The sequence below is a fragment of the Melanostigma gelatinosum genome (assembly GCF_949748355.1).
Source record: "Melanostigma gelatinosum genome assembly, chromosome: 22".
Classification (NCBI taxonomy): Eukaryota; Metazoa; Chordata; class Actinopteri; order Perciformes; family Zoarcidae; genus Melanostigma; species Melanostigma gelatinosum.
In genome coordinates this window covers 4,909,977-4,937,862 of record NC_136655.1, presented here as the reverse complement: position 1 = coordinate 4,937,862, position 27,886 = coordinate 4,909,977, and the positions used below count along the sequence as shown (strand labels likewise).

The following is a 27,886-nucleotide window of genomic DNA, read 5'->3' as shown; positions in this document are numbered from 1 at the left end:
TTATAGATATAATTGTTTCCACTTAAAACTATTTTATGAGCAGAACTTGAATGCAGGGTCCGCTACAACTGTGATTTAGCCGGCTGTAGTGTAGCGACAACACTTTGGGGACAGACTCACACAGTTTATACACAATGAACCACAGCGATAGGAGAAACCTGGGAGAGAGATTTACGACGTGCTTTTGTTCATTTGTAAGCAAAGCATTTTAAATTTGGCTTCAGGTGTCACTGTTCTACGTCATTAAAGAGTTTTGGATGAAAAAGTGTCTAAAACAATAGCTCGGAAACCTCGATTTCACTTTTGCAAAAAGTGAATGTGCAAGCAAAGACAGTGTGTTTACGTCATGCTTCTTCCAATATAGAGAAGCATTAAGAGTTCTTAAGACGCAGCGCTTTATTGTGTGAATTATAAAAATGTCACATGAAGTCACTCCCAGAATTATAAATGTTTTCTGAAACGGCTAAATCATTGATTAATGAAAAACATTTCCGAATTACTTCACGAACAAATCAAAACAAATAGTGTTTTGATTTTCAGAATTAGAATTAAAATGAACCGAGCCCAAAATAAACAGTAAAGAAGTCAAAAAAAAAAAAAAAAATCCCAATGTCAGATTTTTCTACAAATGAGTAAATAATGAATGCCTGTCCCTGATCTACACCACCAACACTTTTATTGTAGGTTAGTTTTCTACACAGCCCTTTTAAACAATTATTTACAGTTAAAAGTAAGTTGCAGTGTAAGATGTGATTAAGATCATGAATGTTTAGGAAGAGGAGTACAGAGGGATCATTTCACCGACAGTGAGCGATTAAAGAAACAAGAATCGAGTGGATGATGTCAATATACACGAGGATCATTTTAACTGTTGTGGCAATAAATGACGCTACATCAGAGTAGTCTACAATGGGACGGATATCATTAGAAAGCCGCAGTCTTCCTCCTCTGGAATGAAGCCACACGGTGGTAACATTGCACCAGAATGGCAACTTCATCCGCCATAAAAACTAAGTCTATGCAAGAGGACCGGGAATCTTATCGGATATGCAAGAGGGGGGGAAACCCACATCCAGCTGACAGACATAATACACTTACATATGTACAGATATCAATATGCTCCCTTTTGTTTAATGTGATTTATAGAAGAAAAGAAAACCCACTATAGCAATATGTAACTTAAATTGCACTGTGCTCCGTTTTTGTGCATGAAATGAGTAGAAGAGGAAGAGACTGGACTATAAGAGCACGCCCTGAACCTCAAGCCATCTTAAAATAACAGTTTGGGAAGTATACGCATATTAGATGACAGGAATGATATCACTCTCATATCTGTCCGTTAGGCAGAGATGAGCAGAGCATATAGAGGAAACAGCTAGCCTCTAAAATAACCTCCAAAGCTCACTAATTGACACATTATCTCTCGTTTGTTCAGTGTTTAAACCACAATTCTACGCTCAGATATACCTCGGCCACTACACTATTGTACGAACACCTCCGGAAATGGAAAATGGTTACTTTGGTTTCCGTATGAACTAAACAAACACGATATAAAGTATCTAATGGTGGGCTTTGGAGGCTAGCCGTTTGTCTGGATGCTGAGCTAACTGCCGACATGTGGCGTCATTATTAACAGACATTTAGCTTAACGTTAAACTAGTCCCCAACACGTCAGTTTTTTGTTTTAACGGAACGTTTTTCTATCCCAAATCTAAAGGCACGTGAAAAACACAATCAGCCAGCACACGTGATTAATAAGAACAGACCTTTCCACCATATATACCACAGAGTTTTAGGAAGAAGTCCGTTCATGTCCTCTCTGGGGTTTCCCTCAAAGTCATACAAGAGCAACAGCTTCCGACATTAATCGACATACTTTGGCTAAATGCAGAAGTCCTGTAAAGTGCAACGTTTGTGTGTCGAACATCCTTCACACCCTTCTATAATGTATTCCGTGTAACAACACAAAACATATTGATGGCTTGGGTTCGGCCCGTGTCTCTCCGTCTCTTATCTGTCAGGTTTTTCTTTTTTTAAAAGGGGAGCTGCTTTCAGAGGTATCCGCCCAGACACAGCAGCAGCAGGACGTGCATGGTGATCAGATAGAGGCTGAACAGCAGAGGGGTGCGCTGCCGGGAGCAGAAAGCCACTCGGAGCATCCGCGTCAGACGCGGACCACCTCTCCGAGTCTGCAGGAGAGGGAGGACAAGGTCACGGGAAACATTCAGCGCGTACGTCTTTTATCACTCGAGCTGTTAAGATGACACATGAGGTGGTACAGGACATTAGCGGAGCCTTACTCGGGTGACAACTCCTTCCGGCTCGATCAAAAGAGCGGTGTCTGAGTGGTCCTCTTCTTGTGCGGAGGGCCATTTAGCCTGGCTGTGACTTGTCATGTTAAAAAAAAAAACACTGATGTTAGCGGCCATATTTTGTGGTGTGAACAAATCTGTCAGAGCAAAAAGATGAATGATGTAAATGCAGAGAAACGACAGAAAACATATTAAAGCGCCGTTAGGCAACAGTTATTACAGAATGTGAACAAACTTATGGTAACTTATGGAGAACTAATGTTTCTCTGTCTTCATCGGGTTTTGTTAAGGCAAAAAAAAAGCATGATTTGAAGATTTTAGCTTAGTTTTGGAACAATTGACAAAGTGACATAAAGTCAAACAACTAATCGAGAAAATAGGAAACGGCTTTGATGAGATGAGAGAGTAAAACCGGCCGAAAAACCAAAACAATGAGCTGAAAGATGCTAAAAAGCTCTTTAGATCCAGGTGATTTAGTCACCAGAAGAAACACCTCTCAGTCATTTTAATCCGGTGAAAATATACAAATATTTCTTAAAGCTCTAACATGCCTTCTCTGTTATCACGTATCATATTTCATACCGTTTGAATCGATCCTGTGTGGCCATTAGCTGCTCCTCCGCAGCCACCCTCTGCTGCATCTCTTCACCCAGCCTGATGTAAAAGAATCAAAGCATTGATGATCATCGACACGTTTTAAAACAGCACTTCCTGTAAGGCTTGACCTGTACTCTACCTTCTCTGGAGCTCTTTGACCTCAGCGACGTAGGCGTGGCTGTCTACAAGGCTGCTTCGCTCCTGTGGGGCTCCCGGAGCACTGTCCACTTCCTCTGTGCCCTGTGGGGAAGATGATGACGTTGTGGAAAATTCACATTATATGCAACATCACTGTCCTACATTTTGCTGATTTTATCGTTTACATCACGCCACATTTCTGGAGGGCCAACAGAGATTACTGACACGCAACGTGTTGTGAGATGTGGAACTAAAAGACGAGGAACAAACACACAAGCTGGGGGGCATTTGTGCCAAAAAGTCCTCGTACAACAAAATGTATACCTCTCTCTGATAGTGTTCCTGCTGGAGTTTGGGTTTATGAGCGCGGGCTTCCTCCAGCATGGCGCCGAGTTGCCGCAGTTGTTGGTCCCTCTCCGAGAGCGTGGCGAGGGTCTGCTGCTTCAGCTGCTCTGCTTGAGCCATCCAGTCCATCCGCTCCAGTCTAACAAAAGCACAAGGCAGACATATTCACGCACGACGAAAGGCCCTTTGTGCCACTTTGCTTGATTCAAAAACAGCGACAGAGCGCCGGCTCTGTGGCTCACCTGAGAGTTTCTATCTCCTGCTTGCCCATTTGCACCATATTCCCCAGCTGCATTATGTCAGCCAGCATGTCTTCGTTCTTCCTCTTCTCCTCAAACAGCTGCTGGCTGACTTTTATCAGCTCTCCTGCTCCCAGTCGAGCCAGCTCTGACTTCAGCATCTTGAGCTCAGACGACTGTGCCTGAAGCTGCTCCAGCTGCACAAAATAAGACACACATCAGCGGAAAACCCACGTCATCAAACCGTTTCACATTCTTTGCCAGGAGAGTTGTGGCCTGACGTGTAACTCACCAGTCTCTCCCTGTCATTCTGCAGGGCTTGCAGTGCGTTCTTCAGCCCCCACACTTCTCCAGTGGCGCCTCCAGGGCTGCTCTGTGCCACGTGGCCACCTGCCTTACTCATCTCTTCCAGCCTCCGGCTCAGCTCCTGGACCTTGTTTACCGCCTGGTCCCTGCTGTCCTGGAGGGAGGCCATGGCTTTTGAGAATGACTGGTGCTCTGCTCTCAGCTGCGTCGTCGCCTCCCTCTCCTCCAGCAGACTCTGTTCGACAGCCAGCAGGTCCCTGGCCAGCTCGGCCACCCTCTCCTGGGCGGTCTCCGACTCCGTCCGCATCACGCCTCCCTCCCATCGCAGCTCCGTCAGCTCTTTGCTCCTGCTCTCCTGCGCCCGTCTCTCCTTCTGTAGAGTCTCCTCCAGTGCCACCGCTTGATCTCTCGCCGCTTGCAGCTGCTCCCTCAGCTTCTCAACTTCTGCGCCGGGAGCATCCATCACCTGTGATGCCGTCTTAAAGTCAACAGCCTGACTGAGGGTCTCCCTCTCCACTCTGACTGCTTCTACCTCCATCTCTCGGGCTCTGCTCACGCTCTTGACCTGACTTTCCAATTCCTTGTGTTCTTTTTCCAGGGAGGCAATGCGCTCTCGCTGAGCTGCCAGAAGCTGTTTGTGTTGGGAGTCCTTCATGCTCAGGACTTGGTTAAGTTCCTCGCGGTAGCCGTGAAGCTGAGCCGACAGCTGGGCCTTTTCAGCATACAGGTCGTCTCTCTGGACAAGCAGAGAGCGCAGCTCCTCTTTCAGGCTGTTGTTCTCCCCCGCCGCCTCTTGGATCAGGCCATCTTTCTCCAACATCACCTGGGACACAATACAAGACATTACATCGGCGACGAAGTAAAGCTCGACATATCTTATAAGCTGTCGTTTTGTCTGCGTTACCTGCAGGTGCTTCTCCTCCAGCTGTTTGTACATGTTGAGGACTCTGTCTCGGTCATCCTGCAGGGAGCCCATGGCTTTCATGAAAGAGTCCAGTCTGGCTTTTCTGTTGTTGCTCTCTTCCTCTGCTTTTCGCAGTTTTTCTTCCAGATCTCGCAGTTCCCCTCTTCTCTGCTCCAGCTCCCCCTCGGCTTCTTGTGCCCGGCTGTCGGCCTCCTTCCTAGCTTCCTCTGCAGCCTGGGAAGCAAAACACGCGTGAATGGCGGGAAATGTGTCAAACAATGAACAATATACAAAGTGCACTGTAGATAAAGACATGTTAATACCTGAGCAACAGCCTGCTCCTTCTCCACCAGCATTTCCATCTCTCTCCGTTCCTTCTCGTTTAACTCAGTCTGCAGGCTCTCTGTCAAGGCCTTCGAGGACCTCAGGTCTGTCTCTAGCTGCTCCACGTTCAGACACAGCCGCCTCTCTTCTGCCTCCCTCTCCCTCAGCTCAGTCCTGGCCCGGTCCACTTCACCCTGCAGCCGACCCACAGCCTCATCCAGAGCTCTGGCCCTCTGCTTTAGACTCTCCACCTCACTTTTCAGGGCGTGGGCTTCATGCTGTGCAGACTGCAGCTCCGTTGTAGTTTGTTGAAGCTTGCTGCTCGCCTCCTCTAGGGCAGCTTGGCTCTCAGCGACTTTCTTTACCTCCTCTTCCAGTTTCAGCTGCCAGTCTTTGTCTGCTTTCTCAAGTCTGAAAGAAAAAAAGAATCTTGTGAGTTTTGAGCCAAAAAGCTGAACATAATCAATCAAAGGATTCGGGGAAATAAGACAAATGCAGGGAGACGATCTTTACCTGTCCACTGACAGCTGAAGTTCATCTTTCAGTGACGATTCTCTCTGAAGCTGTTCTGCCAGTTCCTTGGCTCTTGTTTCAGCCTCCCGAACTTCAGCCTCCTTGCTCTGCAGCACATCATTAAAGCGAGTCTCCCATTGTCGGGTCTCGTCCAAAACTCTGTCCCGGTCGTCTTGCAGTGAGGACATGCAGCGCGAGAAGGCGGCTAACCTGGCCAGAGACTCGTCCAGACGGGCTTGCATCTCCTGGGCGCGTCTCTCGGCTCCTTCTGCCACCTCTCTGGCCTCCAGAGTGGCTTCCTCTTCCCGGTCCCTTTCTCTGTCCACCTCTTCCAGTCTCAGCTCCATCTCCTTCAGCTCGGCGCCGAGCCTGAATCTCACAGAGTCGAGGGTTTGCTCTGCCTCCGCTTTCAAAGAGGCCTCTCTCTTTTGTGCACTCTGTTCAAGGATGCTTTTCTCAGCTAAAGCCTCGCGTGCCTGCGTCTGGGCCTCGTCCAGCTGGGATTTGCAGCTGGCCAACTCTGCTTCACACCCTTTCAGGTCTTCCGTGGTTTTGGAAGTCTCCAGTTGGGACTGCCCTAGCTTGCTGTGGAGCTCATCGTGGCCCAGCTGCAGCGACTTAGCTTCTCGACCCAGTTCGCTGATCCTCTCCTGGTACTTGATGCAGTCCCTCTGCAGCTGACGGACCTCCAGCTGCTTCTCCCTCAACAGTTCCTCCAGCTGACGCGCTCGGCTCTGGCTGCCTTCTCGGACCCTCTGGGCCGACCTCAGCTGTTGCTCCAGCTCCCTCTGCTTGCCCGACGCCGCTTCGGCTTCAGCCCTGTCTCTCTGGGCTTGCCTCATGTCCTCCTCCAGCCTGGCAGCCCGGTCACTCTCGCTCCGAGCCTCGGCTTCCAGCTCGGCTCGCTCCCTCTCCAGCCTCTCCACCTCCCGCTGCAGCTCAGCGAGGTGCTCGCGGTTGTCTGCTGCCTCTTGCTGGTAGCCAGCAATGCTCCCGTTGAGCTGAGCCAGCTGGTTCATCAGACGCTCCTCCAGGTTGTCTTTCTCAGCTTCGAGGCTTCGGAGCAGCTCCTTGAACTGGGCCTCCCTCTTTGATCCCTCTTCAACCAGACTCTTTTCTCTCTCTTTGCCCTCTTGAAGGCACTTCTCTAGCGACGCCACAAGGCTCTTCTTCTCGTTACCCTCCTGAAGATCTCGCTCGAGAGAAGCCAGCTCGGCTTTGAGTCCAGCCTCCCGTTCCTGCCACAGTTCCCGTTCTGCATTAACAGCTGCCTCCATCTCCCTCATTTTATTCTCCAACACAACTTTAAAACTTTCCGTTATTTCTGCCTTTTCGTTTTCCTCAGTAGGTTGAGAATGTGTTTCTGGTGCATGCACTGCAGCTATTTGGTCAGCTGGTGTCTCTTCTGGGGTTGAGGGTCTATCTCCGTCTTCATATTGACTCTCCACAGGCTCTGCTTTGGTGGTGATTATGTCTGATTGCTGGGCAGCGATGACCTCTTCTACACCAGCTGCAGAGCTAAGCAAAGGAGCTTGAATTACGCCGTCTTCTTTCTCTCTTGTCCGAACAAGTTGTTCCCTCAACTCTTCAATCTGCTGCCCTAAAGAGTCTTTTTCTGCCACAGTAGCATCCAGCTCACCTTGAAGTCTTTCAACCTCAACTTTGAGAGCCTTGCCCTCTCGTTTTATGACAGTCTTGTCCTGCATCTCGCTAAGTCTCTCATTCTCCTCCTCTAACTCCAGGATTTTCTGCTGCTTTGTTTTGGCAAACTTTCTCATTTTGTCTTTCACCGAAGTCACCTCCTTCTGTGCCTCTTCCGCCTGTCTTTCGGCTTCCTGCCTCCCAGCCTCGTGCGTCCTCACCCGGGTCGCGAGCTCTTGCCTCTCCTGCCTGGCGGCCTCCAGCACTCGCCTCACTCGCTCCGCCTCGTCGCTCACGTTTTCATACGACTTGAGCAGGATCTCGTACTCGTCCTTCGAGCCTTGAACCTTTTCCTCCCATTCTCCGCAGACTCTGGCCGCCTCTTCTTTCGCCAGCTCCACTTCTCTCTTACAGGCATCTTTCTCCGTCAGTATGCCCTCCATGGCCAGTTTGAGGCTCTCACAGGACGAGCCTAGGGTTTGGTTTTCCACCAACGTCCGGTCGACCTCATCAATCAGTTTAACTCTTTCCGCTCTGAGCTTCTCCAGCTCGTCTTCTGCCGACTCAATTTTCTGCTGCAGCTCAGCAACAAGCTTCTCAGTTGAAACTAGTTGCTCCTTCTGAGTCTTGTTTTCTTTCAAAGCATCTTTGCGAGAGATCAGAGCAGCCTGAAGCTTTCGTTGCAGCTGCTGGATCTTTGCCTCGCTGTCTCTTCCTTCCTCCTGCTGCTTCAGTGGAACCTCAACCTCTAACCTTTGGGCTTTTTCTTGCTCGGCCTGCAGGTCTTCTTGTAAGGAAGCTATTAGCTGATCCTTCTCAGACACCGTGTCCTGCATTGAGCGGATGAGAGAGTTCTGCTCGCTGAGCTGCTGACTCAGCTCCATGATTTCATGGTTTTTATTGTCGAGGAACTGCTTGAAGTCCTGCACTTCGTTCTGAAGAGTTGTGATGGAGGATGTAGAATCTGCAGTTGCTGCTTCGGCCTCCATCTCTGCTTTCAGGGATTCAGCGTAAGACTCAGCCTGCTGATACTTCTCTCTAAGATCACGAATTTCCTCCGAGAGTGCATCGATCTGCCTTTCCTTTTCTCTTAGAGCGAGCAGCTCTTTGCCCAATTCCAATAATTCGGCCTCTTTCAGACACAGCCCGGTGTGGGTTTCCTGCAGCTGCTTCTCTAGCTCTGCGTTAGCCAGCCGCACAGTCTGGATCTCGTCCCGGAGTGCTTTCACAGATTCCTCCGTTTGTGCAGAGAGGACGTCAGACTGCTCCGCAAAATGCTGAACCGGGTCGCTGGAATGCGGCCGCGACGAATCCGTCTCAGATGTGGCAAAATCCACCCAGTCCTCCTGGACCCAATCGCCCGCTGCTTGCTTTGCCACATTTTCAGCCAGTCGCTCGGTCTCCTGACGAGGTTCTCTTTCAGCGCTCACGTTCTCTTCCAGTTCTCTCACTTTGGTCAGAAGCTCTTCTCGCTCGCCGCTCTGCACCTCAAAACGTTCCACGAGCTCGCCGTGTTCTTCTTTCTGCTGCTTCAGCTGCTCCCGGTGGTGCCTGTCTTTCTCTTTTGCCTTGCGGATGGTTTCCTTGCGAGATTCTTGGGCATCTTGAACTTTCTTCTGAAGGCTTTCGCACTCTGCTTCCAGAGAGGCCACTTGGGATTGCAACACAGTCGTTTCAGAAGAACCGTCCGCCTGCTGAGAGTTTGCAGCTTCTTCACTTAGCTTTCTATTCAGAGCGAGCGTCTCGGTGAGAACTTGATCCTGCTGGCTGATTTTCAGCTCAAGGGTCTCGGCTGCCTCTTCTTTGGATCTTAAAGCTTGCTCGAGTTCGATGACTTTAGCCTCCATTTCCTGAATGTCATGTCCTCTCGATTGTTCTACCTCAGGAACGTCTGCAGGAGTTTCATCTCGCTCTGTCCGTTTCTTTGCTTCTACCTCAAAATCGGCAACCTTCCTGATGAGCTCTTTGCGCTGCACAAGTGCAGCCTGCAACTTCTTCTTTGTGGTCGTCAGCTGGGTTTCCAGCACTCCTTTCTCCTTTCGCACACTGACAACTTCATCATCCACATGAGCGGCCGAGTCTTCAGAACTCACTTTCTGGTTCTCGTCCCTGACTTTCTCAAGGTCCACTATCTGCTCCTTCAGTTTACCGACTTCCCCGTCTGTCTGGAACTTCTCTTCTTCAGCTTGGAGGAGTTTAGCAGACATGCTGTCACTGAGCTCCATCACCTCTTGCTCTTTTTGGCTGAGACGGTCGTGCAGCTCGCTGATCTCCATGTCCTTCTTTGACAGAGTGTCATTGTTAATATCTGATGTTTGAGAGTACTCCAGCATGCTGCTTTCCATATCTTGAAGCCTCCTTTCCAGCTCGGAGGAGAGGAGCTCTCTGTCCTCCAGCTGAGCACTCAGCATCCTGGCCTGGCCCTCCTGCTCGGAGAAAGCTTGGCGGGCTATTTCCAGATCAGTCTGCAGGTCCTGGATCTTCTCTTCCTTAATTGTTCTTTCAGTGCTTAAAATGTCTATCTGATCTTCCAGAAGCTGCATTTCAACACCGTGTTTCTCCACCACGGAGCTGAGTTGCTGAGAGAGCTTGTCCAACTCCTCTCTGGCTGACTTAAGCTCCTCTATGAAACTATTGCCCTGGGACTCGGCCTCTTCTTTGGTAGCAGTAAGGGACTGTGTTTCATCTTCCAGACTCTTGATTTTCTCCTGTGACTCTGCAGCTGCCGCTCTGAGCCTCTGAAGCTCAGCCAAGAGCTCACTGTACCTCCTCTGAAGCTCCTCAGCTAAGGCCTGAGCGAAGACCTGACCAGAGGCCACGTCACCATCTGCGGTGGAAGAACCGTGCTGAGTTACATGAACTTGCACCGTCTCTCGGATGATGACAGAGGAGGACTCGACTTGAACCGTGGAGGTTTCCTGCTCCATGCTCGTTGCCTCCCATGACTGCAGCTGCCCAAAGTCCTGCATGATGGACGGCCACTCCTGGCCTCCATCTTGATTCACAGCTTCTAGGAGCGTCCAGCTGCTGTGGGCCACCTCTGAATCACTACTGGCGACCATCTCATCCGAGGAGGTCCCTTTGGATTCTTCTGGGGACTCAGACTGGTGTCCAATAAGCTCTGGGCTGCTCTCATTATCAGCAGAAATGCAGCGGACCGAGGAGTCCTCAGCAACTAAGGTGGTCTCCTCTTCCTGTGTATCCTCCATGAAGTCAGGAAGGGCCGCAGGACTGTCACGGGGGCCCGCACTGGCATCCTGACCCTGATCTGGAGTCTGATCGTAGGTTTCACATGATGCAGCCCCACTGGAGCTGTGCTCGTCAGCCAGTCTGAGGGACTCCCGCAAGGCAACCAGCTCATTGTCTTTTTCTAAAAGCTGCTGCTCCAGTTCCAGTAAGTGCGCTGTGGAAGTCAACAAAACGAGGAAGTTGTGATTCATTTTCTGTCGATTGACTTGTCATTTCAGCGCTGAAGCATCGCGATTTATTTGTTGATTATATTTAGTATTAATAATCTAAATCTACACAGTAGCTGTACAATAAATGTAGAGTAAAGTACGAAGGAAAATAGAAATACAAAAACTTCAAATTTGTATTTAAATACAGTACTAAAGTAAATGTCCATATATATTTTTCATCACTGCCTCACACTCAATGTCAAGTTATGTAATTGTGTCCCTATACAGAGTGTCCTTGTAAATAAGAGCTGCATAAAAGGTAAACAAACACCTCTGACAGGCAGAGCAGAATCCCTTTTAGTGTGTGTGTGTGTGTGTGTGAGCGTACTGATCTTAACCATTATGTTCCATGTTATGTATGAATTTTATTTTGGGAGTACGAATCCAGTTTTTGTACCTTTATTAGCTTCAGATGAATCCTCTGCTGATGGTTCAGTCTCATCCTCCCTTTCAGACGCCTGAAACAAAAACAAAAAAGATATTAAGCAAGATTAAAGCTTTTTGATCTCATGATTAAACATTTACTGGAGATACTTTCCTGTACAAAAAGCAGTTTTTAAAGCTCTGTATGGCTTCTATGATTGATCTTAAATCTATATCAGCAGCACACACGGCTGTAGCGCGAGATGAAGGGCAGATAAGCCGGTCAGTCCTAACAGTGGATCAGTGCAGAGGGGATTAGGCGCAGTAGGGTCTGACTATGACCCTGCATCTGTCCCGTCTGAGACAGACACATGTTGTGACCCGGGACCAGGTGTACAGGACCAGCCTGACTCTCAACATAAAAGTTCTTCAAACAAGAGGTACAATAAAAAGACACGTCTGTCTGACTTTGTAGACGGACTACTGAGAGCCACTTTCACTTCTTATACCTCAGCTTATACTAAGCTTCCAGTCCCACATCTTACGCTTCCAACACCTTTTTTGATCGTATAAACACAGAGACAGAAAAACAGAAAGTCATTACGACGGCAGTGATAAACTTTGAAGTTAAATCTTTGTCGAGATGATAAGACGTGCAGAGTATCAAGGAGCTTATTTAAGATTCCCTTTTGAATTTGCATCAAGTCAGAAAAGCTGCTCAATTCTGGTGTTGAGCAGAAACTTGCTTCTAAGTTTTTAAGGCCACATTTGGAGGGCTCACATTGTCAACAACGTATTCCAATGCCTGTTGATTAAATGCCATTATCCAGTTAATGCCTCCAGATACAGATCATGTAATGATACCAGGTGTTCATAGGTTCTGAGCACTGACCGTTATGATTTGATGCTGCAGCTGTTGTGTCATGGCAGTGGTTTCCTCCGGTTCTGTGGTTTTTCTGTCAAGTTGTTCTGAAAATCAGAGATTCATATTTAAACATCTCGACGAAAGTAAAAGGTTTCGCATGCCTGAACTTCACAAACAAACAGTTTCATACCCTGAAGGGTTTCCATGGTGTGGGTGAGCTCGACACAATGTTCCTCTCTCTCACTGCGTTCATCTTTCAGCCTCGTCAGTTGAGTCTCAACAGACTGCACAGTGTGCAGGAACAGGGAAAGGTCAGCAGGGAGGGGGACTTCTTCTTCTTCGGCTGCTTCTTCGAGAGCCAGAGACCGCAGAGGTCCCCAAATTTCAGCCAAGATCTCAGCCTTCTTCTGGGCATCTTGATGTTCCTCCTTCAGCGAGGCCAGCTCTCGCTCCAGCTTATCGACTTCTGCCTCCTCCCTCTCTGAGGCGTCCTGGCTGGCATGGACAACTGCCTCTCTCGTGGAGGCGAGTTCACTTTCCAGCCGAACTATCTCCGCCCTGTCGCTCTCTGAAGCGTCACGCTCAGCCTCTTTCATCAGAGCCAGTTCTCTCTCCAATCTGGCAACTTCCATCTTTTCCTCCTCCAGAGCCTCCCGACCAACATGCTCTGCCTCTCTCAGGGAGGCCAGCTCGCGCTCTTGCGCCGCCACCTCCGTCCTCTCTCTCTCAAAGTCCTCTAGGCTGGCTCGGAGGGCTGCGACTTCTGCATCGGCCCTGCCGGCCTGTTCGGCCCACTGCTGCCTCTCCTCCTCCCTCCGCTTCACGGCCTCGCCCAGCTCCTGCTCCATCTGCCGGAACTGGGCAGTCAAGATCTGAGCAGAAATTAGACAGAGAGAAGTAGAAAGAGGACATGAGTGGGTGTGTTGTGTGTGGCTCAGCCAAACAATGCATGAGATAAGGGGTGTGACTGTTTGAGCAGTTTTCTTTTCATCAAGCAGGAGCACTATTCATTACAACTGAAGCATATGTAAATATGTGCCAACATGCACAACAGTCTCCAAACCAACACACCAGAAATATCTGCACAAATGGCGTCCAGTGCATCCGGTTCTGTACCTGTTTTTGTTGATCAGCACTGCTCACTTCCTCCTGCAGCATTTCCAGCACTTGGGACCGAGAGTTTAAGGCCTCCTCGAGTTCTTCACAACGCCTCTGCGCTGCATGCAGGGCCTGGGACAAGCAACCGCAAAGAGACCAAATCATCGCACAAACAATGGATGCATCTGTGAAGTGCGGCCATCATCTGCTCGTTCACGAGTGGAAAACCTGAAAGGTGTTTTGTGTTTATCCCCTCGAGAGGAGAGGAACTGAGGCACATTTGAGTTATGTGCCAGTTATCAAACTGTAATTACATAATGGGTTTCAGCTCAAACTATTTTCAGAATAAAGTGTGGCAGTTTTTTGAAGATCCGACGGGTCTTATACCTGCTGAAGCTCGCCGTCACGCTGAGACTGTGCCGTGACCCTCAGCAGCTCTTCCTCATGTTTCTGGATCCGTTCCTGGAATCGCACATCCTTCTCACAGACCACAGCCTGCAGTTTCCCCAACTGAAAACAAAAAAAACACACAACAAATCATTGAAAGCCATCGTCCGTCAACAGAGTGCGACTACATGTAACGAGAGACCCAGATATGTCACCTGTTCAGCGTGGGCAGACTGCTTCTCTTGAAGGATCTGTTCTGTGGTCTGGAGTTGCTCCCAGAGCTCTCTGCTTTTGGCTTCTTCCTCACTCAGCTTGTTCTTCAGCTCCTGGAGCTCCTCCTCGACTGCAGCTCCTGTGAAAGAGCTGTCTGGACTCTGCTGTAGACATAACAGATAAAAGCATGTATAAGATCGTTGTTGTAGGAGGATTTGTGAGGCTGAGGCTATTTGGGCTGATTTAAACTTACTGTTGCTCCTCCTTGTCCTCTCAAATCTGTTATCTGTTTGTTGAGTGCCACCATCTTGGCTTTGGCCTGCATTTTGAGTTTGGTGAAGCGAGCGTCAGCTTCCTCCTTCTCGTTCTGTAGATATGAAGCACAAAAAGCATGAGTTGACACCAAGAATAGAACTGACTTTTGGGGTATTGATAGAAAACACACACACACACACACGTTATTCACCTTGAGCTGTGCATCTTTGTTGAACAGCTGAGAGTCTTTGTCTCGGATGAACTCCTTCAGCTGGACCACCAGTTGCTCCAGGTGAGCCAGCCTCTCCATGGCCTCCTCAGGGGCCTCAGACTCCACAGGAGCCGGGCCCTCACCGGCAGGGAGCTGAGGCACCAGCACGCCCTGTTCAAGGAAACAGATATTGTCAGTTTGACCTGTTCAACCAGTTTAACAGCTATATAATATAGTGTATCAAATAAAAGGAGCTACTGAGTAACATTAGGAGAAATGGAGGGAATACCCTTTGAAGCTGCCTTGGCAAATACTCTTTTAATTTGCTATAATTGATGTGTTGCTCTCTCACCTGCGGATCTCCATCGGGGCCCTCCTCTCCAGAGAGCTCCTGGAGGACTGTGGCCAGACGGCTGAGCATAAAGATGGCTCTGTGAGGGGGAAACATATCAAAGTAACATTATCAATATCTGGCATATAATTCAATTTCTTTGCCACACCTGCGCAAGCCCTCTTCTGTTCCCCGTAGATAAAACCATGGAAGTGTTTAACTATTGACTTTCTGTAATGACCTCCATCAATGAGCATAATACATTACTCACAGAGCAGCCGTATGTTTGTAATCCACAGTATTTAATGTAGTTTATGTGCACATTTACTGTCTTTGCCAAGAACAGCTTGAGGTGCTGCCCAACGCTAAATGACACGTCCTCTCAAGGTGTGATTATAGTCCCAAGCATATGTATTTTACCTTTGTATACACAGTGTCTCCATGCAACGGCATGTTACATTACACTAGAGCGGACACTATTAGTCAAACGGATGTAGAAATAATTGATTTTCAAGTCAATGAAGTCAAGGCAATTTGATATCAGAATCAGTTTTATGGCTTACAAGAACTTTGACTCTGGTTTTAAGTTGTTCTTAATGTTACAAAGATAGGAAAAATAAACATAGATCTACATACAAGTAGATGACAAAAACATAATCATTTTTGGGCTCTAGGAAACTATGGTATGTTTTTTTAAATCAGAATATCATAGGCCAAATAATTGAGGAAATAAACTGAAGATTAACCTAAAAATGTATGCAATATTATGTAAATAGTATAATGTGTATGTTGCAAGATTTAGAATATTTGGAGATTTTTCAGAACCATTTCTATAAATCAACTATATAACCTGGATTTACAATGAAAAATATCTCTCAATTGTATTACTTTTTTACAAAAAAGAAAAAAGCAACACATTGGTAGACACTCCCTAGCCTATTTTTCCTCCGAGTCGGACCGGACAGAGCCGACTTTACCCGAACCCGCTCGGACACTCTCACTGCGGCTGCGTCACCCTTTTTGTGAACAGCAAAGATTATAAGCTAGCTAACGCGAAAAAGATGGATGGCAAACTTTCCGAGCGGCTGGACAGCGACGCCTCCAAAAAGATATAGGCACATTTAAAGATCAAGAAACGGCGGCGCGAGCAGGATAATCCGGGGAAACATCCGGTGTTTACTTTCCACGATACAGTAAGTTAGCTAATGCTACTTAGCGAGCTATCGCTGATCACTAACCTAGAAGGACTCTTTAAAACCGGCTTCGATGAGTTGTTCTTCTTCGTGAGTGACAGCTCTTTAATACCGCTCAGTAAGTGGTGTGTTTTTTTAAGGCCCTTTGACTCACCTGTGTTATTGCTTCCCAGGTGAATGTGTCTGCTTTTTATGTGGTATATATCCTCGGATGGAAGGCAGAGCATAGCCACATCACCAAAACATTCCCGGAAACAAAACTTCCTTTGCTCTGATTGGACAGCCGGGATTCGTGTATTTAAGGGACCGTCTGCAAATTCGCAGGCCTTTACTCCTTTCTAGGGAGTATCTGCCTATAAATATACATTTTAAAAAACGAAAAATATTTTTTCTACATCTGGAAGAAGTCAGAAGACAGACATGAGGATGGCAGGACATGACCAAGGAGTCAACCGGATCATCAACCAAGGCAGGCAGCTAGGGAGGAGTCTGCTGCTGCTGGTTCACTACACCGCAGTGTTTGTGGCCTTTGCAGGGCGCTCCGTGCAGTGGATGGTGGACGCAGTGAGGTGGACCACCCTGTTTGCACGCTACACGGTTTCAGTGTTTGACTCCATCTACAGACACCTGCACTGGGGGAAGAGGAAAAGTGCCGCTGGTGGTGCCAGAGAGATCTGCCCGTGCTCTGACATGGCGCCACAGTGACTCCTTGTTTGTTGTAACTTTGTCTGACTCGACATGAAGACGACAACAAAGACTGCAACTGAAACTGAAGGGGTGAACTTTTGGAAACTGAAAGAAGGAAAATGAGGCCTTAACAGTTTTTTTTTTAAAGCTCTTTAAACATAGCTATTTGTTACATCGTCTTACTTGTGCATGTGATTACGTAATATGTGTATGCCATGCTCTTCCAAAATGTTGGAAACTATCTTAAAGGCTGTTTGTGAGAACAAACCCTGTTGCTGCCATTCATCACTCTTATCTCTGACAATAATATTTTATATGACTGTTAATGCAAATATGTTACAGGTTAATGCAAACTAGAGTAAAATATGTTGAGCATATTGTGTCTTTTCCATATCACATTATTGCACTACAGCAGAGGAAGATTATTCGATTCAAATGATTTTTTTTGGGTTGTTTTTTTACAAACACCACATTTCATTTTGGCCAATCCTTTTGTGATATCGATAAATGAAATGAGCCACTCTGGCTGCACCTGTGGAGATGTTGCTTCCCGTGGGTTTTTCCTGTGATTACCTGAAACGTATATATACTTCTGCTTTGCAAGTTGTATTGCCAGAATGAAACCCTAACGCCCGTCCTGTGAATGTATTCAAGAGGCAACCGTTCCTGCAATGAGAAATGAAAAAAAAGAAAAGTGAAATGTTGCTTTAAAACGTCCCACAGCTGCATTTACTGATGACGTTTTTATTTTTACTTTTGTATTAATACACATATTTTATTTTTTTGCATATTTAGACCTCAGTTTAAGCACTAACATACATATGTTGTTTATATGTGACTTATAACACAAGTTGCAAGTCGTAAAAATGCACTGTTAGAAAGATGAACTTGTAACTGCTGAATACCACTAATACGAGATGTATTTAGTATTTCCCTTGTTTCTTGTATCAACACTGAGATTGAAAAGCTTTATGCATGTTTTTAATATTAATTTCACTTACTCAATCATATTTTTTACGTTACTGTACCGATCAGCCACGGCTCATCGTCTTGGTTTTAAACTGTGGTGTCCAAATAAAAGTCTCCACGAAATAATTTTGCAATCTCTCTTTTTATATTTACAGAATGAAACACAAGTAGAGCAGCAACTAAATGTTATTATTTATCAATGATTATTCTGCTGAGGCGTTTTTGTGGCGTGCACAGCGTCACAGCTGCACCACTCCGAGGTGAGTCATCGGTTCAGATGACTGTGATGGATGTCCTGTGTCTCCACGTGAGGGATGAGAGCTGCGTTGTGTTTGTCAGCAGTTCTCACGGTGGACGGAGATGAAATAGGCAACCTGCCCTTTTACAAGAGGCGATTATGCTGATGATCTGCATGTTCCCCTGGATTACGAGACAGTGATTAAACCCAAGGTGGACACAGAGGGGAGGGCACCGCCTCATCCCCCTGAAACACAGACGGCTACAAAAGGCCTCCGCCAGCTGCTACTCACACCCTAAGACCCGTTGTTGTGTGACTGTGAAAAGGGATAACCTCCGCTTCACAGTAGACCACTTGGGCTGAGCGGTTTAGCTGCAAAAAAACAACAACTATCCAGCTGTTTCACTCAGGTGTCAGGAAGAAATGGGTAACTCAACAGGAAGCACCGTGGACGACCTGCAGGCGGTGGAGATGCACCTCTGGTACAAGAAGTTCATGACCGAGTGCCCCTCGGGTCAGCTCACCCTGCACGAGTTCAAGCAGTTCTTCGGGCTGCGAGGGCTGGACCCGGAGGCCAACACCTACATCGAGCAGATGTTCCGCACCTTTGACATGAACAAGGTAAGATGCTGGCATTTCTTCTTTTTTTTAAACCTACAAAGTTGAATTCAGGAGGGTTTTTATACTTTGACTGCAGAGAGATGAACTTCTGAACAGCTTGTTAAAGCTAGACCTAAAGTTAGGTCAAGAGCAGGAAAGTTCCTACAACTTGAAACATGCTGCCCACATTTAAAAAACCCATCAGCATCATTCATGGCCACACAAAGCAGTGACCTCGCAGCAACAAGGCCTTCAGATCAGTTTAAATAAGTGTCTCTGAGAAGTTATATTTAGTCCTTCGCCCTTCAGCTCACAAAGGGCAGTGGCAATCTTTCTGCGTGATTTAAACTGAGAGATTATGAGACGACTGCTTTGATGCCAAGATTGTTGTTCAAACAGACCCTGGAGATAATCCTCCATCATGGAACGCTTTATGGCACACATATCTTTTTATGGATGGGGGGGGGGGGTCCTCTTTCAACTGAGGGTCTGATTTATTAATAATAATGTTTGACACCGTTTTGACAAGGAACTGCAGGGTGCACATCAGGCCTCATCTGGCCGCTTGTTTTCCGCAGGACGGCTACATCGACTTCTTGGAGTATGTGGCGGCTCTCAGCCTGGTGATGCGGGGAAAGATGGAGCACAAGCTGCGCTGGTATTTCAAACTGTATGATGTAGACGGCAACGGCTGCATCGACCGACACGAGCTCCTCAACATCATGAAGGTGCAGTGCCACTGGATTCTTTTTTTCTCTTGCAGCCTCAGCATGGCAAATTGATTTCTTTTTCCCACTCTGTTCCCTGCAGGCCATCCGTGCGATCAATGGGAATGAAAGTCAGGAAACATCCGTTGAGGATTTCACGAACAACGTGTTTGACAGGATTGACATAAATGGAGACGGTGAGTGTGTTCTGGATTCAGGAAGCAATCAATCATGGGTGGACATTTAGATATTTATCAGCTCCAGTGCAGTCTTGAGTCAGGAAACACAGATGAGCAATAACCATCCTTGCACATTTCTTACAAAATTCAACTTTCGCACATGTATGTGCGACACATATTTAATGTCTTTAAAATACAATCTTCCCCATCCGACAGGCGAGCTCTCCTTGGAGGAGTTTGTGGCCGGCGCGCGCACTGATGAAGACTTCATGGAGGTGATGATAAAGAGTCTGGACCTCACCCACATCGTGACGATGATCCACAACAGGAGGTGCAGCATTTAGTCACTACCTCATCCTCCTTCATGGTTGAACCCGAAGGCCTCAGTGCGTCGTGGCCTCTGGTGAAGAGGTAATTTATAGACTGAGATTACGAATAAGATCGACTGTAATTCCAGTGTGCTGCAGACACCGACATGTCCTATGTGTCTCATCTCTAATACAGGGACACGTGTGCACTCTAAATGCAGCCAACCTTTGCAAACTGGTCATGTTAATCGATGCTGAGCTCTTCCCAGGCCACCATGGCGCGAGCGATGATCCCTCATCGGTCCACGAGGGATAAAAGAGGGAGATAGTGGAGCTGAGTGGATATTATATGCAATATATTATATATATATGAAGTGTGCTTAACATCTTTATGCTAATTTCATTAAGTCAAAGGCTGTAAAATACAGGAACAGGTCAAAGTGTTTTACTAGTGCGCAGATTCTCAAATGTTTACCGTTAAAATAAAATGTTTTTAACCTTTTTTTAAGTTTTAAATAAAGTTCAAAGAGAAGGCTTGTGGTTTTGTGTTTCATTGACTGAATGTTTTGCTGCTCTAAATACAGATTTAGATGACTTTTCTTATGTTCGTTCACAGTGTGTTAAAAGTCACTTATATATGCTCTATAAATTCTAAATAGTGGGTGTTAAAGTATCAACCTGAGGGCGGCATGTTAAATCTCAGTGGTAATAGATTAGCATGATTGGAAAGCAGAAAAAAAACTGCAACAATTCTTTGGTTGCAACACTGGTCTAGTTTGTAAAGGCTGTGGTTAAAGGAGGACGGGTAAATGTATTGGTTTTCCACAATACATCTCCATAAAAGCTTGTTTATTGTCTCCATCACAGTATCAGTATCCTATGACATCACTATTCAACCTCAAGCAGCAAAGTAAACAAAGGTGCCACATCACGGAAACAAAATCCCCCCCTTCGAACAAGGACGATGATTCCCCTGCATGGTGCCACGGTCGCTCTGTGTCAGGTACAAAATGCATCATATTCATCTTTTCTCCCATTATTTTCAGCAGGATGAACCACATTATGAACTGGTTTATACCTTGTGTGAAAAGAGAAAAAAAAAAAAGATGTTTCTCTGAATACACAACAAAATGAACAGAGGCTTTTAACAAAAATTAACGAAAACAAATATAAAGCGAAATTGCCAATATGGCATTTATTTTATACAAATGCAAATATCTAACATGGACAGTGATAAGAGACGAGAACAAAGAAGCTCATTCATCAGCCACAAGGGGGCAGCGACATAATTGGATGAACATTCCTGTAGATGTTTCCCAACAACAGTGTGAGCTCTTCATTTTGCTCGTCTATAAATGTATGAATCCCTCTTTTGTCTTGACGTCACTGGGTGTCTTCTCTCCTGTATTCTCAGCAGGTTCACAGGAAGTCATAAAGGTAATTGACTATTTCAAAATTCACCGTCCTGGAAGATAAATCACACAAAACACGTCCTCTGAAAACTAGTAAAAAGCTGAATTGACTTGAATTATTCAGCTTTCAGTCTCGTGTATTAACACGCACACGCACATACACACACCTGGAGATGGCGCAGATGAAGTCCATGGAAACGGCACATTTGTACTTTGGGGCATCGAGCTGGTCGTCGTGGCTGACCCGAGTCAACAGCTGTAAGGTCACCAGAGAGGAGATCTAAATGGAGAATGGCGGGGAAACATGAAATGACTCTCTGCTCCACTTCGTTCAGCACAGCTTCTCCTCACTAAATGATCGAGATACGGCTCGAGCCCAATTTCCGAAAACCATTTCATGCTCATGGCCCAGAAATAGATCGGCATTTGGCCGCGGAACCCAAAACTCATGACCATATGGGTAGAAAACTCTCATGAGACGCCGTGGTCATTAGGCTCGATTTAACATGAAATAATGTGTTATTTGCACCTTGAAATGAGAAAAAAACGAATTAAAAATCCTCTGATTATTATAGTGTTCATGCATATGGGCTAAATTAAACCACTATAGAGCTTAACGAGAAGCATGTCTACAGACAGTTAAGGAGGTTCATTTAACTACTATATTTCCTTGATGGGTACTTTTAGTGTTCTGCTGACAGCCACATCTTTATTTGACCAAAACGTTCTGTCAAAGGAATCTGAAGAGCCTCTTCTAGGTTGTTTTTTTTGCGAGTTGACTGTACCTGTGCACCGTTCTCTGAATGTTTCGTGAAATCGGGAACAGCATGACGTAAATGTGAAGGGACCGAATGTGACCGAAGCAGCCAACCGACCAACTGACCTGGGAGAAGATGCTGGCAGTGGGGGCGACTCTGCTGTCCACCACGCTGTAGAAAATGGCGAGCAGGCGGTCCAGAGGGAACGGCTTTGGCCCCAGAAGATGGTTACTTGTCTAGGAAATGCATTGAGAGAACATGTGGATATTATATTAACAAGCTGAATCTGAGACTCGAGATCAAATGTGACCAGTTAAGATGATTACCTTTTCATTTTTCTTTAAGAAATTTGTTTTTTTTATTTTACCGTGGTGCTGTTGGGAGGAAACAGAGGGACACAAACAAAAACACTTTCATTTGTATGAATCACAAAACACTAAATTGCCTGAACGGGGCTTCACAATCTGTACAACGTGCAACATTCTCCATCCTTAGATTCAGATGTGGTGTAATATATTACAAGATAAAATGATTTTACCTTTAGAAAGAAGCGCTTATCCGTGCGGGCCGGGTTGTAGGATGCCAGGTAGGCAGCAATCAACAGGAACTTGGAGTAATAAGGCAGCTCAACATGAGTGTGAGCAGACAAACCTGAGGGGAAATAAACGCAATGAGTCTGGAAAACTAAGCATACTTTCACACAGTACATCAGGTGTTCAGTGCAACCAAAGATCTGGATTGTTTTCAGCGTGATGCATTGATGTGCCGTTAAGAATTTTTTTTCCGCATGAATCCAGGGTGTCACTGCACCCCCATCAACGCTTTTCCAGTCTGCAGTCGCATGATGTCATTAAGTGCAACAGTGCTCAGTGTGTGTCGGTACCTCTCATGGCTCCGTTCTCCTTCTCCTCCATTTGCTGCATCTGCTCCCACTGAAGGCTGAACACAGAGAAAAAGACACAACGACGGAAAATGAACCACAGCATCGCTTCACCGGAAGGCGGCAAACAAGCGGAATTCGCTCAGACCGGTCGTTGCGTCAACGACAGCGACGTGGTCCACAGACCTGGACACTTCTCGCAGGTAAACAGTCTGCATGGCTTTCTTCAAATGAGGCTCCATGTTTCTCCACAGCTTGTGTGTGTCGGTCTCTTTCACTGAAGACACAAAACAGAGCAGCGTTGGTGTCAGTTCAGGTTCGCTTGGAAAGAGAAAGGGATGTAATCAGGAAGGCGAGGACAAGCGAAAGGTGTAGAGGAGGATGTCATAGCGGCGAAAGATCCAGATGTTTCTGTCACACAAGAGCCAGAGGGGGAACAAAACAGAGCGACAAGAGGAGTGACTCTTCACCTTGAGCTTCGATTATACGTCTGCACTGTAGCTGACATGCACCTCTACGACAACATAGTGCTGCGCCAACTTTCTTTTCCTACACTTAAAGCTTCTATTGAGGTTTTCCAATGACGCTTTGAATGCAAGTCGTCCTATTTCATGACATCGTCACCCTAAGAAAAGAACAGATTGTTATCGTGGTTGCATAAATGTAATTTATGGCGCCGTTAGATTGCACCGATTGATAAGCGTACGCGTCTCCTTTTGTGAGCCGACAGCGGGACGGCAAACTGTTGTTTTTGAAAGACGAAGCATCAACAAATATGGATTGAAGCGAAAATATTTTGCCGGATGAAAAACATGTTGTGCATTGTGGAAATAATTACCGCCATCTTCTTTTCAATACATTTTGACTTTTGTACTTGGCAACGCTGTCTGGAGTTATTGGAAATGTCTGGACCAGACAATCCTGGAATCTCAATTCTACAAAATAGTGTCTCTGCAACTGTGCAGAAGTACCGGGTTTAAAAACACCGAATGGACAGGCGAAAAGAGATGCGCGGCGTTTGAACGTTGATTTGGAATTCGAGTGTCAACATTATGAACGAAGCTTCGAACTGTTCGGTACAGCCCTAACACAGTGGCGACGGAAACACAAGAGCCATATATGTTTCGCTGTATGCGTGTGCAGCAACTTTCTGTGGTGACAATATGTTTACAGCTTGTTCTGCTTCCCCCCTCAGGTTGGTGCAGCTTTGAGGAAATAAATATGGAAAAGTTCAAGAGCTTAAGTGTAGGGGTGTAACGGTTCACAAAACTCACGGTTGGGTACGATACAGTGGAGCCACGGTTCGGTACGTTTCGGTACAGTAGAAAACTATAAATGCCAGAGAAATGTACTTGATTTTAAATATATTTATTCATTACAACTAACATCATGAAGTTATTCTTTGACTTTGAACAATGATGGAACTATACCTGAGTGACTCATCTTCTGGGGTGTCTTCTTAGCAACACATGAGCATAAAAAACAAAAACTGCTCCTTAATGTTCTGTAGTATTGTTACTTACATCTTGCAAAAGAGATTTTTAATCTCAATGGGACTACCTGGTTCAATAAAGGTTTTTCAAATGTATTCGGTTCGTCATGCGTACCGAACCGTGAGCCTCGTACCGAACGGTTCAATGCGAATACGCGTACCGTTACACCCCTACTGGCATCAACGTGATAGAAAGATCCCTCAAATGAACACAAACAAAAGGGTAAAAATAAGGTATCTTTACATATTGATCAGCTGTCAGACGAACGACTACAACTCTTCATGCTTTACCTTTTCCTTCTGCTAACGGCTCGCAGAACTTTGAAAAGTTGAGGGCAGCCTGGTTGAAAAAGAGAAGACGAAGACATCAATGATGCGAGACTGAAAGAAAATCAAAACAATTAAAAATGTGTGTGTGTGTGTGTGTGTGTGTGTCTGACCAGGTGGCGCAGCTCTCTGAGGTCCCGACAGACAGAGTAAAAGACTCCCAGCAGGATGTTGATGTAGGACGAGTAGAACTCAGCAGAATATGACGGATGTTTGTCCCGGGACAAAATCTGCTGCAGCTCACCTTCAAAGGCGTGAACGGACAAGAGACACACACACACACAAAACAAACCTCCGTCACTATACTCGCACGCAAACAGAGATTATTATAAAAAGAAATATGTCTTCTCACATATCAAGTGCAATCACTCACTCCCTCTAAAGTGCTGGATTGATACAGTGGTGTTTCTACACAGTCGCTGCCTGAAGTGTTGGAACAAACTCGCAGGTACAAATCTCACATCTCACACTGCATCCGCCAAGCGTGTGTCATCATTATGCAGTGCATTCATGACACTGGCTGATGTAGCATGTGTGTGTGTGTGTGTGTGTGTGAACGATTATACCTTTACTGTAGTCTGGGAAATGGAGCAGAAGGGGCTCGAAACAGCCGGTGTTTGGTCTGAACTTGTCCCAGACGATTTCAGTGAGAAGGATGACGGTAACGTTGTCCTCAACCTGAGAAGGACACATTAGTGGAAACACATATGTATAGAAACATGTAGTAGAAACACATATATATATATATAAGTTATAAACATGTAACAGCGACTAAATATCACTAACTTTTATCTTTTTACAGCAAAGATCCAAAAAGGTGCAGCCAGAGATGTTTATACCAAACTTTCTCACGAAATGTATGAACAAGCTACAAAGTACAGACAATAACTGAAAAGGTAATACAGTATCTACACGTATCATTTCGACTCCTTTTAGTGCGACTGATATTCCTCATGTTACCTTAAAAAGGACCGTAAATTAAAAAACACAAAGCGCTTGCTGCTCGTTCTCACCAGTTCCTGAAGACGCAGCAGCGCAGGGAGGAGATTGGCATCGGCGTCTCTCAGAAGCTCGGCTTTTTCCATCACCTGAAGAATATATACGTCTGCATTTGAGCTTATTTTGCAACATCCACATTCAATAAACTAGAGGTTGTGAATGGCGGTTTTTATCACGGCACATTACCGTTTTATATGATGCGAGCTCACTTTTAAAAGATCATAAAATGATGAAGCCAACGCATCTGGATCATACGTTCCACATCACTACTCATCATATTATCGTGCAAACATTCAAGTGACACATCCAAAGAATAAATCCTTCCGACGTGTCACGGATTTGATTTTCCTGTTTGGGCGTAAAAGTGCACGACACTCACGATGTATCGCGTCTGCTTGGCGGGAGACTGGGAGCTCTGCTGTCTGTAGACGCGTACGAAGTCGGACAGGGAGGGACTGCGGGGGAGCAGCGAGGCAGCGTCGCCGCCAAAGAAGGACAGCAGGACTTGTTCAAACAGCAGCGCAGCAGAAACGCATTCGACGCAGCTGACTGTGGCGTGAGGCAGCTGCGGAGAGGAAGAGGAGGAGGAGGAAGGGGGAAAGACAATCAGTTTCATGTCTTCACATTGTGTTGGTTCTCTCCTTTGGTTTTGCTGCAAACTGAGCAATTACAACCTGTCACCAATGAAATGCTGGAATTGCCACAGCTCTTCTCTGCTGTAATTTGGTGTTGCAGAAGAGATATATTGGAAAAACAACTTAATTGGCACCTATTTCGGTCATCAATTCATCATTTCAGGCATTTTTTTAAACCAAAAAATGGCAAAATCTTTGCTGATTCCAGCTCCTCAAATGAAAAAGCATCATGTTTTTTTTTGTCTTAACTAAACATCTCAACGTTTTGGACTGTTGATTGGTCAAAAGAAGCAGTTCGAAGACCTCCGAGCTGCTATTTTTTGTACATTTTAAAGAAAATAACCTGCAGATGAATCGACAATGGAACAGTTATTTGCGGCCTTAATTGGTTATTTTGTTGTCCACATTGTGAAAACTGTTTGTTGAGGACAAACAGCATGTTTGAGAAGATATAAAGAGGCGATGCATTCAGCATTCTAACTGCAGTCGGCAAGAAAGACGTCGCTGTACACATGATCGGTGGCTGTTTCTTGCCTCTATAGCGGCTCCCTGAGGGTAAAAGCTCAAAGTGTGGGTGCAAAGGAATCTAAATCAAACTCCTCGTGATTCTGCTCATACATTTTGAATCAAGAAGGGACACACACGGCTACGAACACAAAGATTTGTGTGCACTGAGAAATTAGATTTTTCTGAAATACAATAAAATGTGTTGAGGGAACTGAATTTTTCATTCAGCAGTCTGAAGGAGGCTTGCACTGTTGTTGCAGCGTCTGTTTAAGGTTTACACAGCATCAGCTCAAACCTGATTGACACTTTGTCCCCGAACAAAAAAACCGCACAAACAAACAGCCCCAGAGTTCCCTGAACGTCTCTCTCACCTCAAGTTCCTTCAGCAGAACCTGCATCACGTGACTCTTCCCTGAAGACCGATGACCGTAGATGAAGACTGACGGGTAGCTGTACTGGTGTGGCTGACAGAACAAGATTCAGTACATTTGTACTCAATAGAATTGGGCCATTTCATTGTGATCAGTGAGGTTCCGTACCTGTCCCATGAGCGACAGCAGCATGCCCGCCTGGAGCTCTCTGCAGGGCAGCTGCTCCGAGAGCCTCTGCAGCCTCTCCTCCTCATATCCTGGTTGTTGCAACAGCGCCGACATCCCGATCTTCGCAAAAACAAGGAATATTGGAAGAAGTTGTTCACTGTGAACACGACAGGACACGATGGAAATACATATGCGTCATAATCGAACGTGGATCAAACTTAAAACGCGGTGAAAAGCTAAAAGTTAAAATGTTGAAAACGCAAATAAACAGTCGAACACACTCACAGGAGTTTCGCGCGCGCCTTCAGGTTACGTCAAATGACGGCTTCCGTTTACTAGCCAATCACAAATCACGCAAAGAATCATGGGTAATGGAGTTTATGGCTCTAAAACTCGGTAGTTGTGAAATAAAGGGACCAGAAGATGCTTTTATATACTTTAAGTCTTTAACTTAGTAAAGTGTCATATTATCTTGTAATTCCATGACAGCTAGATATATAGTGTGATATGATGATACAGCTTCAGAGTAGCTCTAACAGGACATTTACAACGTTATAATTCAGCAAGTTAATGCTTTGCTTTATTTTATTTAACGTGCATACAACTGGAGAGAATATGAATACAGGTCTCACATGACAAAATAGATTTGAACCTACATTTTGCAGGGTAGGCTAAACCTAAAACTGCATAAATGTATACGCAACATCTGGAAATAATATTATTCTTCTCATTGGAAGCCAACACCAATGCATTCAGTGCTACAGACATTGTATGTTTGTTGTATTCTTATTCTTTATGTTGCATTGTTGTTTTTTAATGTTTGCATTTGTCCATACCTCGCTCATACAATTGGGGTATAAATGTGATGCAGCTGTAGTGTGATCGGAGCATTCGGCTACATGTAGGACTATCTGCAGCAGTAGCCTACACTGTGGTTGTTCTCGATTGTGTCTGTT

At 45.9% G+C, this 27,886-nt stretch overlaps 3 protein-coding genes across 5 annotated transcripts; 1 reads left to right on the top strand and 2 right to left on the bottom strand.

Annotated features, from left to right (window-relative positions):
• Positions 1–659: 659 nt before the first annotated feature.
• On the bottom strand, positions 660–17,437 carry golgb1 (golgin B1). Of its 2 annotated transcripts, none has more exons than XM_079294378.1 (20): positions 15,848–17,437; positions 14,522–14,600; positions 14,170–14,340; positions 13,957–14,070; positions 13,706–13,867; positions 13,491–13,613; positions 13,122–13,235; positions 12,196–12,877; positions 12,033–12,109; positions 11,175–11,235; positions 5,679–10,722; positions 5,165–5,576; positions 4,842–5,075; positions 3,924–4,760; positions 3,635–3,828; positions 3,372–3,531; positions 3,049–3,149; positions 2,895–2,966; positions 2,301–2,388; positions 660–2,189 (listed from the first exon to the last, which is right to left on the bottom strand). In XM_079294378.1, exons 2-20 carry the CDS (start codon positions 14,588–14,590, stop codon positions 2,052–2,054), a joined length of 8,853 nt encoding a protein of 2,950 aa, XP_079150504.1. In that variant the 5' UTR covers positions 14,591–14,600; positions 15,848–17,437; the 3' UTR covers positions 660–2,051. The 2 variants fall into 2 exon arrangements, with proteins under 2 accessions (XP_079150504.1, XP_079150505.1); XM_079294379.1 differs by having other exon boundaries at positions 2,301–2,382.
• Positions 17,438–18,010: 573 nt separating this feature from the next.
• On the top strand, positions 18,011–19,417 carry guca1aa (guanylate cyclase activator 1Aa; the record flags this gene model as incomplete). The annotated part of the gene is made up of 4 exons (XM_079294791.1): positions 18,011–18,208; positions 18,766–18,915; positions 18,998–19,091; positions 19,290–19,417. 4 exons carry the CDS (start codon positions 18,011–18,013, stop codon positions 19,415–19,417), a joined length of 570 nt encoding a protein of 189 aa, XP_079150917.1.
• Positions 19,418–20,604: 1,187 nt separating this feature from the next.
• orc5 (origin recognition complex, subunit 5) lies at positions 20,605–27,197 on the bottom strand. 2 transcript variants are annotated; one of them, XM_079294466.1, is made up of 14 exons: positions 26,931–27,197; positions 26,763–26,855; positions 25,629–25,814; positions 25,264–25,338; positions 24,817–24,928; positions 24,364–24,494; positions 24,215–24,263; positions 22,618–22,708; positions 22,435–22,490; positions 22,090–22,202; positions 21,878–21,925; positions 21,677–21,787; positions 20,961–21,073; positions 20,605–20,846 (listed from the first exon to the last, which is right to left on the bottom strand). In XM_079294466.1, the coding sequence occupies exons 1-14, from the start codon at positions 27,042–27,044 to the stop codon at positions 20,801–20,803; spliced, it is 1,338 nt and encodes a 445-aa protein (XP_079150592.1). In that variant the 5' UTR covers positions 27,045–27,197; the 3' UTR covers positions 20,605–20,800. The 2 variants fall into 2 exon arrangements, with proteins under 2 accessions (XP_079150592.1, XP_079150593.1); XM_079294467.1 differs by lacking the exon at positions 26,763–26,855.
• Positions 27,198–27,886: the final 689 nt, after the last annotated feature.